Source organism: Eurypyga helias, unplaced genomic scaffold, assembly GCF_000690775.1.
Source record: "Eurypyga helias isolate BGI_N326 unplaced genomic scaffold, ASM69077v1 scaffold17446, whole genome shotgun sequence".
NCBI classification, from domain to species: Eukaryota; Metazoa; Chordata; class Aves; order Eurypygiformes; family Eurypygidae; genus Eurypyga; species Eurypyga helias.
In genome coordinates, this window is record NW_010254822.1 from 18,968 (window position 1) to 34,245 (window position 15,278).

At 42.4% G+C, this 15,278-nt stretch overlaps 1 protein-coding gene across 1 annotated transcript in view; it reads right to left on the reverse strand.

Moving 5' to 3' along the window:
• The window catches only part of NLK (nemo-like kinase), a 37,825-nt gene that overhangs the window by 17,150 nt on the left and 5,397 nt on the right, over nucleotides 1-15,278 (reverse strand). Inside the window, exons 4-6 of the mRNA XM_010153146.1 lie at nucleotides 12,267-12,396; nucleotides 11,200-11,255; nucleotides 1,636-1,742 (exon numbers count right to left, since the gene is read on the reverse strand). Coding sequence (XP_010151448.1) covers nucleotides 1,636-1,742; nucleotides 11,200-11,255; nucleotides 12,267-12,396 — 293 coding nt within the window. The remainder of the gene's footprint in view (nucleotides 1-1,635; nucleotides 1,743-11,199; nucleotides 11,256-12,266; nucleotides 12,397-15,278) is intronic.

Genomic DNA, 15,278 nt, shown 5'->3' on the forward strand with positions numbered 1-15,278 from the left:
AACTAGACAGAGCAAGTAATTTAAGTTGTCTTTTTTTTTTTTTAACAAAACCAAACCATAATTTTCTTGGTTATGACAAGGATACTCTGCTAATCACAGCACTGGAATACTGACACAGCGCTCTTACTGCTCTGTTGCCCAGTAAAAATTTTAACTTCTGCAGCACTAAAATTTGACTGAACAATTTCCTAGGTCACAGCTGTACTTCAGAATAAACTCAGATTAAACACAAGCTAATTTCCCTTTTTTTTTAAAAAAGAAAAAAAAAATCACTTTTTTCAAACTCAAACCTCATAAGCTAGCAGCAGGTGATATACACCAAGGCTAACAGAATACAGGCCCAAATTGCAGTAAAGCCCAGGCCATTTTCTTAATTTTATTAGTACAAAAATTCAAAGCTAGAGCTAATGAATTTAGGACATGTGATCACAGGCACTGGGGATGTTGGTAACGTTTAGGTGGTTAGGAAAGAAAGATAAGCTATGCTTCCTGCGTGCTTTTGCAGTCCCTGAAGCTGTAATTCTGATCCTTTCTAGCAAAGGAAAGTAATGCAGAAAGCACTTCACTAGAAGTACCGTGGAAGAAGTATACCAGCATGGCATCGTTGATGCACGTGAGCTACAGTAGTAGACACAGCACGGAAAATGGAGAAATGGCCATGATTCAAGTAGGGTCAGACAGAGCAAAAATAAATAATCGCATTAAACTGGGGAACGCTGAGCTCTCGGGTCAAATGCCTGGGCAAGCGGAACGAGAATTCAAATAAGTCTTGAACAAACCGTAGCTGGCAGTTTTGCATTGCCCTTCAGAGTTCTGAGTGTTCCCTCAGTCACCATAAACTCAGTAATCACAGAGGCAGAAATGCCGTCCGTCCTTTGGGACTGTAAATCTTTTTCTAGCACCACAGGTACCTGGAATAGCCCACACTAAATCTGGATATCATTTCCATTTCTTTGTCTGCTCTTTATGAATACCATCTACTATTTATTGGCTAGCAGATAAAACTGACTGTTTACTTTCTTCTTATTCCAGTGAAAACACTCAAATAAAGCCAGTGGAAAAGCAACTGGACTAACACTGATCAGATGTTCAAAAGACAAGCTCAATAATCCCATTTCTTGGATAATGTTTCCCGATGAACTAGAAACTATAAATGCAGTTTAAAATTACTTTTATGGTAAATTGTTTTAGCTAAAAATCAAACTTCAGTGGACTGTTCCACAACAATTTAAAGACTGTTCTCCAGAAACCCTTTAGTGGGTACAGTGACATATACCTATCAATTTGGCTCAGTCTAGGTGTCCTTTCTGCACCTGGATTCAAAAAGCATTGGACGAGTGTTAAAACACACACATGCCCCTTAACACTCTCACCGGCCACTGAAAAAGCCTTTGCAGCTGAAGCGTAATCTTGCCCTCGTTACCCATGACCGTGGTGGGAGGCAGCAGGGCTGCCACATCCTTACAACTAGAATAACTCGTGCTTGCTATTCATTCATACTGCGAAATGAAAAACCCCAAGTCTCCACAAGAAACTTATTCCAGACAAGGATGTCTTGAGAATAAACATTAAGAAACAGAGGAAAAAAACCCCACTACATCATTTTCATTACATTTATAAAAGAAGAAAAATTACCTCTTAAAATCTGGTAAAGAAAAACTTTGACATGATCCGAGCTGAGTGGCTGAGGAGAGACGATAATCTTATGGAGGTCACTCTGCATCAATTCAGTGACAACGTATCTTCAGTTATTAGTTAAGGCAAAAGCAGGAAGTCCAGCACATAATCTCTTGAAACATTTACTCTAACTCCTAGGAATTTGAGCTCTTACAGGTCAGTAAAAGAAGAATAAAGCTTCCTCAGAGGTCAAGTCTCCAGACTCTTACAGGAATGAAAAGAAAAAGCGGGTTGTGAAAGCAAACAGATTACCCGATGAAGCAGCATTAGCATGAGGGCAGTTGTTACAAAACTATTCCAAAGTCAAATTACAACTCAGAAAACAAAATAAAAATTTAATATAATGAATAGCATCTCAAAACCTTTAAATCTGTCCTTAAGGTCGGTAAGTCATGGATTACAAACAACCAAAGTAGTGTCTTCGTAGTGGACACACATCAACATGGTTTAACCAGACAAACTGCCAAGGGCAGGCGTGTGAAAGTGGGTTATTAAAAGTACCTTGCAGGCTGCCACACGGGCAGTAACGCAGACTTACAGAAACACATACGCCTCCCTAAACCTACCCAGGACCCGCTGCTTTGCCTTCTCAAGCATCATATACACAGGCATACAAATCCCGGTCATAAAACCTCTTCAGAGTTACAGCAGGAGAAGAAAAAAAAAAAAAGAAACTTCTGTCTGGAGGAAAAACTAAAAAAACAAACGGAAACCACTATTTCAGGTACTCACAGATACGCTGAGCACAGCAGTAGGCATGCTCACTGCCGTTTACACCAACACCTGAAGGTACAGTTGTATACGCTGTGGTTCATACCAAGGAAAGGTGTGGATTAAGAGTGTATTAGGTTTATTGAAGAAACACTAAAAATACCAAAAATACAATTTCAAAAATGGAGAAATACGGAAGACAAGCAGCATACCTCAACCCACAAACCCAGTATCACAGTGTCCATCTCCCGAGTATGTTAGGGTAATAAAACCCATGCCGAAACCCTTACGATAAAGACTCGGGGTACTAGACACTGGGTGTCTCCAGGGCCATCGGCCACGGAGAGCTTTTACCGCCGGCAGCGACGAAGAGGCCGTTGAGCTGCAGAGCAGCTGCTCCGGCGGTACCCCGCTGCGTTCACAAGCACCACTGGGAAATGAAGTTCTGATGTGGGAGCTGTGGTTCAGAATGGAGTTTAAAGCCAAACCACAGCACCTCAACCTCCAAGAAGGATTGAACTTGCAATACTGAGGATTTTCAGCTTTTACAACACATAAGTTTGATAATTAAGAAACATTACTGGTTTAAAATCCACCCTTCGCAGTCACGTTTGAAACAAAAATCTCTGACACTGTCCCATTTGTGACAGGGAAGAAGGTAAAACACCGCAGCCACACGTTCACTGAACTTCTGCGTCACAGGGCATCAAACCGAGACCCCTGCGTTAGGCGTTATGCATCACCGGACCGAAACGTGGCAGAGGTGGTGCTCGCTGCCAAGGTCATGCAAAAGGTCAAGGAGAGAGTTGGAACTGAAACGGCACCTCCTGGGCCCCGGTCTAGTATCTCCCTGGGCGTACCGGGTTCATTGGCAGTTCAAGGTAAAGCAGCAGTCAGCTCTCCAAACACACGCGGAGCAGCTGCGGGCACCGGCAGCAGCCCGGCTGCCCCGCAACGCCGGCACGTGCGGTTTGCCCTCTGCTCTGCAGGAAGGAGCGGGGTGTGCAGCGCGCGAGGAAGTGACACGCGGCAGCTCCACTCGTGCTCCGGGTCTGCTGCGCACAAGCTCCGGTAACTTCATGAACTCATCGACCTCGGGGCGGTATTTTTATGAGCGTGCCGTCCTGACCTTTCCTCCGAAAGCCAAGCTAACTAGGCCAGCGCTGAGGGGCTGGGTTTGGTTTTAAATCCCAGCATTATCCTGGCGGATCCTATCACTTGGCTCAATGCTCTTTCCAACCAGCCCGGCTACGTACCGAGTCTGAAATAGAAGAGCGAACCCTGGCTGCAGCTCTGACACTGATCTCTCGCTAACACAGACAGCGAGTCGGCTTCAGCAGAAACTTCTGCTCCTTCTTACCACCGTCACCGGCTCCTTGGCACAGGTCACGCCGCACTTAACAACCCAGAGAAAACTTACATTCTCTTTCATCCCTACCTAATCAGCGTTCTCCTTCCATCTGTTGCTCTGCAAACCCGATCCGGGCAAATCCCCATCAGGCAAATCGTTCATCTGACATCAGCACACCACAAAAAAGTCATTTCAGAATTGAAACATTGCCAATGTTTTGACCAAAGAAATCCCAAACTGAAATTGCATTCATTAGGAATTAATAAAAAAAAAACAAAACCCCCCCCGAAGCACCTTAATTTCTAGCCCTCTAATTTTTCTTTTCCTTTTGCAAAGACCGTCTTAAATATTTATTCCAGCCTTTTAAAATTTGGTTTTTACCTTTTGGCTGCAACAAATCTTTACATATAATTTTTAATGTAAAATATTTAAAAAAAAAATCCAAAGGCATTACTCTGCACTTTATTATGATAAGATTTTTGTTTTGCTACGCCACAAATCCTTCTAAATCTCAATCCTGAGCATAATGTCTCCCAGATGTCTCAACTAGTTGCCATGCCAACTAAAGCAGCTTAAATTAAATGAGGGCCTGAAATGGCACCTGCACCACTCCAGGTCTGCTGCGCATTAAATAAAGCTCTCTTGACAGGGGCTCAGAGGTGCCATTAACTCCAACAGTAGCTATCTGATTATTGTCTCTCGATAATTTAATGAGGGTCTCTAAACAAGAGCAAAAGCAGCACTTGCTTGATGTTCCTGCCTTTTTACAAACAGCAGCTCCTTTAAACAGCTGGTACCCAAGCGGGTCGGTGACTTCACTCCGGCCAGCACTGTAAATGTTTAGCAAAAACAAACCACAAAAACCCTCTTGGATTTCAGTCAACTATTCCAACAGGTACCTGCAGTCTTCCTTCTAAGTTAAACCATACAAAAGCTGGCTATGGGGTGGTCACTGGAGCTGTAACACGTGCTAAGCTGAACGTTACTACCAGATAAAAATTGCTACTGACAGCAGTAATTAGTTAAGTAGCTGTATAAAATTAGAACTACGAATGTACCAATTTGCTTCGGAATAATTATCAAGGCAAATGCATGGCACAAAAGAACTTCACTTACTCTGCTGACTGGGAGACCTGCTGAGTTGGTAGATTTTGCAGTGACAGGCACATTCTAAAAAGGAATAAAGTGCACCCTGTGAGGTGGTAGTCTCATAAGGATTTGGGTCCTTCTTTCTTAGGTCTGAGCATACCTCAAAACTCAGTTCTATAGCCTGTTTTTGCTGGGAAGAAGCCAGCATCCTGTGAACAAGTTCGGGGGTAGGTGGATTAGCTGGATGCCAACAGTGGAGTAGAGGTGTCTATCTGCACAATGCCCTAAGAAACCTGTTTTTTTAAAACAAAACTCATATATATTTCAGGATTCTCTATAAAATGGGGACAAGGGGATTTCTTAGTACATTTCAGTTAGACTTGTTTTTACATCACATATACTTGGTTTTACATCAATCTTGGTTTGCGATGCCACCTCTGTTCCCTTCTAACTCTTTGCAGACTTTAGAGCTTCCTAGGAGAAATATTACTGCAATATCCTCACTTTGTATCAATACCCAAAACATGGGGACATGGTTTTGGACTCAGGGAAAAAAATAAAAAAGGCAGTTTTCACAGCAGGAAGAAAATACTGAAACTCCACCTGAATCTTACTTCTGTGTAAGGTCAGGGCTTCAGAGCTCTTGCTGAGTTCCTAATACAGAGAAAATTCAGCCCTTCGACCCAACTGAGCCGGGGTACAATGAGAGAAGCGCTCAGGTGAAGCTGCAGCTCCCACCCCTCCGCTCCCGCCGTTTCAAAACTCATTAGGAGCTGGAGTCCCCAACCTCCCACAAAAGCACCATGTCTGAGTTAAGGGCACTGGGATTAATCACCTGCAGCTTAGCGGTGCCCTGTTATGTATTATGTACAATAAAATCACCAATTTTCATATCCAAACAATTGTGTGTTCTAAAATGAAGCCTGAATGCTGTGGAAGCTGTTTGGGGAAAGACAAACACACCTGGCAGATGGCATCTGCAGGGCTGCGGGACGGCGTGCTGCGACACGCTGTCCTGGCTCCGTACTGTGGTTAGCAAGAGGAAGACACTCGGCTTCTCCGGGGCCAGTAAAACATGTGTCTGAGAGGGAACGGCGAGCCATTCCCCAGAGCTACGGCAGCGCGCGGCCTGCGCGGTACAGAAATTAACTCCGCTACGGCAGCGCCAGTTTCTAAATTTCCTCTGGTTATTTCATTATCTGGTCTTGAGGTTGCCTGAATTTGCTATCCGAAAGGGAAATGCATCTGTGCGACAGACCGCTTCCTGCAGAGCGGTATTCTGGTATCTTACAGAGCTTATGGACGGATGCGGTAAACTTATCCAATACTTCCATGAGTAGAAAAACGCTAAGCAGGGCAAAAGGGAACGTGGATTAATCAATAGTAGACTTGTGGATAAATTACCAACTCATACTGATAATTTATCCTACAAAAACCTTGGGAAACAGATTTTTTTTTTTTTTGAAACGTCAAATGCTGTGTGAAGAGTTCCCAGTCAAAGTCAACATTTTAAAACCTTCTTTCATGGTGTCATTTCAGGTTGTTCAAAAACCAAGTCATAATCCTTAAGTTGGGAATTAAAATAATTTACTGAGTAGCTAGAAAAGGTTTCAAGGTAAGAGGACACGAGAAAATTTCAGTCCACTTTTAGCGCATCACTGCCGGCCAGGCACATACTGCCAGCACACTCCACCTGAAAGATCAGTGCTGACAGGACGGGATATCCAGCTTTAGAACCTCCCTGCGATTTTCCCACATGCACACAATCTTCTCGACAGAAATAATTCCATAACAATGCATACTAGGGAAAACATTTTCTGTTCCCAGGCAATATTATCCAACTAGATTTGGCAAATACTGGAATTTACAACTTCACTCCTGGACAGAGCAAGATTTTAACCAAGGCCAGGGAGCCTGGTGTTACAGGGAGAACAGAGCCGTTTCCCACAGACATCTGGGACTCTCCCACACCGTGTACCGGCCTGACACCACCAGCACCACGCTTCCAATACCTGTAGGAGTGCATGGAGCTGTTCTGTTCCCATGAACATCTAGGGGGAATCTAAGCGGCAATTCTGCCTGCCCCAGCAACTCCAACTGCTGTTACCTGCTGCACATCACCAACCCGGAGCCTTCTGTGGAGCACACTAATCCTCGAGGTCCTCGAGGTCCCTGTTCAACTCGTTTGTGTGTTGGCCCAGCGGAACGTGCCATGATGACATCTCCGACGGGTAGTTAACACGGAAACCCTTTCTAAGGATACTGCAAAGCAACAGGAGGCCTGAGCATAAGCTACCTGCTACCCCAGCAGTGTTGCTGTCGGCCCTGCTGGACTTTACTGGCTGGAGAAACCAAATCCTACCTTGTCCCTGTCCACCCTCCTCCACTCTACGTATGCGAGGGATTTACTCTGTAATCTGTCAGAAATCAGTTCTTTCACCTCTTAATAAGCTCAACGGGAACAAAGTGCTTCACACCTTTGCTTTTACTGGTATTAAAGTCTTTCCAAGCCAGTATAGCGAGACTGACAAAAGTTACGTCTTCGCAGCTGCTTCTAAAATTCACTGTAATGGAAAAAGTTTTCAAAAAATTGCTATAAAAACCTAGGCTAATTCTTAGAAGAGAATGTCTGTGTATCTCCAGTTGCAGAATTCAGTGCTACAATCAACTGCACATTTTGTAAATCTGAACCACTGAAATGGCCACTGGAAACAAGAGCTATGAATCAGTACAACAAAAAACTAACAGCTTTGGGGCCTTGCAATGAAATGCAGTTCAGATGCTCTAGCAAAATCTGCCAGTCACTACTTACCTGTGTCACGGACGGGCTTTAAAGCTCGGTCAGCCCCCCCAGGAACAGGCATACAGCAGAACCCAAGCATTGCCCAAGCTGGTGTATCAGGGATTATTCTGTTCTCCCAAGGTAAGGTGATGACCACGGGGATAAAAACCTTGAACTTCAGCTTAACGAAGAACTTACTAATGACCACAGAAACCTTAAAATTCACTAACAACCTCTTCTTAATTTATTTCCTCCAGACAGACATCTAGAATAGTATATGCCCCATTATCTATTCATGTTTGCACGAGGTGATATTGGCAAAAATATCAATACCCCATAAGATGTTAAACACTCACCAATATTTTCAATCTAAAGCCTCATTACATATTCAAAGTATGTAGAAATATCTAAAAGTTTGCAAAGAATTTACATTCTAAACCAAAAATCTCACTAGATTAAAATTCCTTTATTCCTCACCAGTTTCATGAGAAGTCTTTTAGCATCAAAACTTTAAGTCGGTTTATGAGATCTCTTTAAGAAATACACCTTGCAATTCTTGCTGGTACCTCAGACACTGAGTAACTGAAACTAACTCCACCAGTTCGTGTGCAACACATCATTCCTATCATCGTGGCCATTCTTTTACGGTTGCTTTATCTTTCCCCAGCTGAGGCACTGCAACTCCTCAGTAGGAATAAAGGAAGTCAAGCAGTGCCAGCTCCATCCCTTTACACTTTCACCGCCGATCAATACACTCTGCCGTAAAAATGGAACGTCACTCTGGTATCTTCAGGAACTATACCAGTGGATCAACAAAAGAGGGTTTTAAAACTACACCCCCCAAATACAGAATATAGATACTTGATATTCTTAAAATGTATCTGAAATAAGTCCTTACACCACAGTAAGGAGAAGCACCTGCAATAAAAAACATGCCTATAAAGGGAAACATTCATTCCTTCTTCTGGTGAGTTTAAGGGTTACAAGTGCACTTTGTGCAATTTTTTCAGAAGAAAGGAGAAAGAAGACTACACACAGCAAATTGCCTTCTATTACCAAGAGCAGAGTCAATAAATTCAAACAGGTTTAAACCAAAAGGCAGCTCTATAAAATACCAGTCAGAATGACTTCAGAATCAGTTAACCATGAAGGGAACCAACATTTCTGGTTTCATATTCAAAACTTGGCAGTAGCTAAGCTCATAAAAATAAGCTTATCCCATTTAAATATTCTTGATTGTACAGTTACACAGAAGGAGTAATCCTTAACCTAGATCTGATTTATAACTCATATGACTCATAATAAAATGAGGGCATTGAACTAGTGCAAATCACCAAAATCCAGTTTTTGAAGACTACTCATACGCTGTTCATACGGAAGAAAGAACAAGGCAAACTTTAAGAGCTTTATCTAACATTGAAATTAAAAAGCCCTAGGACAGCATAGTGATATTTTCAACCAATGGATTTGTTTATCCATCAGTAAATCATGCTGTACTTTGGTTAAAATCACTGTGTTTAAACTACACCTACTTTCTTCACCAATCAACCCAAGGCGTTATAAATAGACCAAACCATATTTCACAAAGTTCAGTTTAGCCAAAAATAAGGAACCGCAATTTTTCACCCATTAATTGTCCTGTAAAGCGGGTCACATGAAAAAGCAGCTGAGACCCATCAGTAATTAACAAACAACCTTCCAAAGTCTAACCAGAGGATGAGCTGAAGCACTCAATCCTCAGGCAGCTCCTCTGACAGTGACACCAGCCCAGCAAAGCCACGGGCAGGAGAAGCGGAACACGCCATGGGGATGTCTGCGGGACAGCGCCGTCTGGGTGTTCAAACCCAACTACTATCATGCACCCAGGAACAGAGACAGCTCCCCAGTCCCAGTTACGACTGCATAAAACTGTATCAATGTAGAAAATAAACCCAAATCCTCAATCGTAACACTTTACATACGCTCCTGAATGTCTGTGCATGCATTTCCAGATGAAAATTGATGGGCAGGTGTCTCACATAAGCTTGTAGCAGACATTTCATTATGCCCTGCCTGATTTACAAGGAGATTTTGGTAACAATTTCGGGTTTGGGAGTCAGCTTTATTTGCACAATTTGGCTGTGAATGACAAACTTGAAGGACTGCAAGCAAAGCTGTCAAAGGAGCAGCAGTATGAGATGACACATCACTGAATGTGCTGTGACTCAGGTGCTTGCTTTCAGTGCCGAGTTCAATTTTCTGTGTTTCCTTTTGGGGTTTTCCACAGAAAACAGAAGTCTGTTACCTGCCCCCACCTGTACAGCAGGTCCCTGCACTGCAATGCTAATTCAGTAACAGAAATGCCAGTGTTAGGTCATTTGTTTATTTGCTCTCTATAATATCACTTTTACTAAAGTCTACAAAGGATATTTTGTTACTAACAGCATGTTATAAAAATATCCAAACAGTTCATAAAACTCTGCAAATAATCTTAAAACAGTTATGGGCAGGAGTCTGGTGAAGAGCTTTTTCCCACGTACATAAAATTAAAATATAAACAAAAAATCTCATTCAGTACTTATTAGCAAGTTCATTTCTTACAGCTAAAACCTTCTCAAAAAATGGATCTTAGCATGTTACATTTTTCAAATATCATAAAGAAGAGAGCAGAGAGTACGACTAGTCTCAGCAGACAATCTTTATGATGATTCCTGGTCTGTAGCTAGTGAAGTCTCTGCAGACAACTGAATTACCCCTATTTAAAATATTTTTTTTGTCCTAAATCTCACAATATTTCTACATATTTTCTATATCACGAAAAGCTGTACTTAACTCATTGCATTAGAGTAATTTCTAGCCATGTAAAACCTAGAGTAAGTACTAAACCAGCCTATGTGTAGTCAGAGAACTTCTCTTCCAACCGGAGCCAGTAAGAGCCTCCCCAGCCCGATGACTGACTTTGCAGTATATAAGAGCACAGGAATTCCCAACCCCAAACAAAGCTTGTAAAAGGAAAAAACCCACCATAACAGAACATGACATTCTCATGTCAAGTTGTGCATTAAAGTTCAGTTTTATCGTACGGTTACCCATAGGGAGCGTGTGCCTTTGCGTCGGTGACACGTTAAACAGCACGTACATCGGTGTGAAAGCCTGTTTCCTCCATCAAGACAGAGGCTGAACAAGGCAAGGCACCACCCAGCCAGCGTGCCGAAACATCCCCGGAAAGTCATGGTTTCAAAGCATGTGACAGCAGCTCTCTCTGAAAACACCAGAGTATTTTATGGCACTAATAACTGAGAGGAAGTTAATCACTGGGTATATAGTTTAAAAAAATATTTTGGGGGAATCACCGTAAGTAGCAGCAGTATCTGTTGGTAAATACCACAATGCCCTGGCGTTTCCTGGCTCTTCATTCAAAACTTCATGTTCGATCCTGCACCATTGGATCACTAATGTTAACAAAATCTTGAGAATGTAGAACTGTCCAGATACAGGCACGAGGTTTCTGTAGTCCCATTGCGGAGATTCCATCAACTACTTGCGGTTTCTACATTAATGGAAATTACACCTACCTCAATTAAGATGCTTTATTTTATATTTAGGATACATTTCTTCAAAATAGTCAATGTGTGGAGGCTGGAGTATGTCGAGGGCAGAGAGTACCTAGGAAACACCACACAAGATCAAGACCTATCCCAGGCAAACAAAACCAAATCCCTTTCAAAAATAGTCAGGCTGCATCTTTCCTGCAGAACTGAACTTTATTTATCCCACACACAGACCTTATCCTATCTCATAATTTATCCCACACACAGACCTTATCCTATCTCATAAGATACGTGAATTTAATAGCCCACCAGGTCAGATATTCTGTACATTCTGGGGCTATCTTTTTTTTTAAATCAAGAAACCTTTTCAAGCTGTTCCAGTACTGGCTTAAAAGCATAAATTTATCTCAAAAAGGAGAAAAAGCAATGAAACAAGGTTCTGAAACAGATACTCACTTCCTGATCCCATTCCACTAGCAGAAGATAGTACTCCTAAGATGCTCTCCCACTGCAGTAACGAGCATCTCCCATGCTCCGTGCTCGTCACTGCAATGGGAGAGGTTACCGCAGCCATGGCCGCACTGGTGGGACAGTTTCTGTAAGCACTTTTGGATTCACTTCAGACACAACCGTATGGGTCCATTAAAATAATGTTTTTCGTGGTTTGACTTAACCTACGTGACTTTACCTAGAGCAGATGTGGGAGTGCTTGCACAGCCACTCTGCTAGAACTGAGTGCGCAATAAACTCCAACGACGGGGAGAGGAAGATGGAGTAGGAAATAGCTTGGAAGTGAAAGCATCTCCAGCTGGCATTGCTTTGTGCAGACTGACATTCATCTAAACCCTAAAATAAGGTTAAGTGGAAGTGTACTGACTATCTATTTGCAAACATTTTGGAGGGGAAATTATAAATATCGTTACGTTCTTGATAATTTCATTTTTTATAGTGTTTGCAACAGTAACATCTGAGTTTCCAGGAAATCTGATAACCATAAAATTAGAGAGCTTTTAAAGCATTTTAGATATGCCATAACTTAAAAGAAAGAAATAATTCTGTTACAGATAGGCTCCACTTGACAATTAGGTTTTATCAAAGACTTCAAAATGACTTTGGATTTACTTACATTGTCATGCTTAAAAAAACACAACATCTTCAACTCCCGGAAGACCCTTTTACAAGAGACCAAATTTTGGAAGACGTTGGGCATCTTTTTGAGTGCAACTCTCTTTCCGTCTCGTGGATCTGTTACTGACCTACAGAATAAAAGATTTAGAACATCACATACTACTGTCAGACAATTTTTCTAAATCAGAAAAGAATATTTTAGAGTTCTTATCATTCTCAACTTAGACGGTGAGTCAAAACAATGTGAAGACACTTCTAGGGAAAAAAAACATGAGGCAAAGGGCATTAGGAACCGTGCTACAGTCTGTACTAAACGTAGGGCGCTCGTTCTTTGATCAGAGCACGTACACACGGAGCCAGTCAAGCCTGGGACCTGTTCGGCGGCTGGACACGCGTACACCAGTGCATACACCGCCTGTCACTGGCACACACCGCAGGTCACGGTCAGATCAAGCCCTGGGGCCGAGGAGCTGACATGAGGAGAAACATCTCCACCTCACACAAAGACCCTATTAAGAGTAAAACAATTTCTCAGTTACATAAATTTGATTTTGTCAGGTCTACTGGTTTCTTCTTCCTCCCCTAAGACGGCAGAAAATGTAACAATCCCATTCTGACAGACACTGGCAAGGCAGGGCTATGACCCGATGCATCGCTAAATCACTTTGCATCCGGAGAAGCAACAGCACACGGCATCTCAGTTCCCACAAATGTAAAACGGCCATGACACCTGCCTTTCTCCCATAGAGCTTAATGTCATGCAAGTGCAGAAGTTCAGAAATTATAAGGTGCTTTGCACATGTCAAGTATTTTAATTTAAAGTAATTAGATTCTGAAAATAGATTTTTATAATGAGAACCAAAAAACTAGAGCAAGGAGATTATGGTGCCTCAATTCCCAATCACCAGTTTAAGGTGAGGCTTCTCAAACCTCACTACAAAACAGGGTTTCTAGATCTTCAGTTGTCAGGAAACCTTTTTTCTGCATTTTTTTATTAGGATAACCAAAATAACTTTCTTCTCAGTGCAATGTTGTATCCACGTAAGAATCGACGTCCAGCCATGTGTCCTGATGTCTACACTTGCCCTTAGAACGTTGCTGGCTTTACTGCCCATGAGGTGACTCCTACAGATGACGCGGAAGGCTGCGTCTTTTTTCTCAGGTGCGCGTTGCTTATCTCAATAAAAAATTAGAAAGGGGTAATCAAGTATCTGCTTCCAAGTACCACATCTGCCTTCCAAATATAAAACAATTCAGTCAATCCCAAATGCCAGAAGTAGCCACTGATGCCAGTGGCTGGGAGTCAAAGGGTAACTCTCCCAACACACCCGGCCAGACACTTGGGATATTTTAATGAAGGGGCAGGGGGGAACTCGGGAAAGTTGATACCAGTCTATTTCTATGGTGGGAAACACAGAGCTGAAAAGAATCTGAAAAGGTCTTGTAATTCACAGTACGTTTCCTATTTTCTCCGGGACCTTTGCCTCTTGCCTCCAGCCTAAATGGGAAAGAAAGGGAATGAAAACTGGAAGAGCTACAGAAAACCCACTGTTGATGCAACTCAGCGCTCACCACGGGCCAGGCTGCAACATCCTCCCGCGCGCTGTATAGTCACTTCATTCACAGCAGACAGTTAGCCTCAGCGAGTCTATTTGCAAAACAAGGTGCAATTCATCCCGAGCAGGCGACATTTCAGGCTGGCCCGCAGCCCTGGGATCACAGGAGGCAGGTTCTGAGTGATATACAGCAGGGCCGGTACCAGGCAGAGGCTCACAAATTCATATAAATTTGATCCCAGCATGAGCTGAGCGTTCCCACTGCACACAAGGTCAAGCACCACTGATCAGCTAATTAGTGGTATTCTCGCTTTATGAGGCAGCTTTTCTGGCCCTCACCAAGTTTTTATCAGCTTAAAAAAAAAAAGGCAAATTCCTAGGAATTAAATAGATGCACTCTTGCTACAAAAAGGCTAGGAAATTTTGTTGCTGCAGATCCTCACTGATTACACTGCGGATGCTACCGAACGACTGAGTTTTCCCTTCGGGGTTTTGCCACCACTGCGCGCACACACCAAAACGCTGCTAGCAAGAGGGTATCCACAGCCACGGCATAAATCCCGCCAGGGAATCGCAGTGATGATACACTGAAGCACCATACAGGTGGGAGACCGAGACCTCTGACAGCATGGCATTTCTCATAAATGGCCATTAGGACCTGGGCAGACCACAAGCACCTTCCTCAGCATCAGCAGTACAGTTAAACCGACCGTTCACTAGCTACCTTGGCCTTGAAAAGTATTTAAAACCTTCAACATTTAGTTTCTGCTATATTGTAGCATATTTAGAACACGCTTTACAATTCTTTCCTAATAAGGTGAAGGAAATTAAATATGTGGGTTTGTTTCATTATTTTTCCTTAGAAACTTATCTAAAAAAACCCCTAACTACAACAAAAGAATTTTCTTTAAATAGACAAAACTGCGATTTTACAATGTAAACAAATTAAATCTCTACAATTATTTCAATTTCTTTAAGACAGAATAAAACAATGCTTAAGATCCAGAAAGCTTATTTGAGAGAGGTCACGTCTACTTCTACCATTCTTTTATCTGTAATAAATGAATGCAGTAAACATACATAACTTTCTCGAAAGACTAAAAACTCTTCATTGCTCATCTCCAGGGGTTGTACAGCACAAAAAGGGCATAACGTGAAAAACAATGGCAATCTGTAGCCTTACAGCACTGAAGAGATTAGCTGCAGCCTCACCACCTTAACAGGTTTTCTGTTTGCTTTTTACCTCAAATTCCATAAGCTTAACAGAACCTGAAATCAGAAGTCACAGCCAACAACGTTTGTGAAGACAGACAAGTAAACATGCAACGCTACCTTCCACGACTGATAAAAATCAGTCATCTGAAACTTGGGCATCACGTTGACTGTTCACAGCAAGAGGAAGTCACTTCCCATAAACTTAGTTACAGAGAGCTTGTGGGTTTGTTAAACGCTCT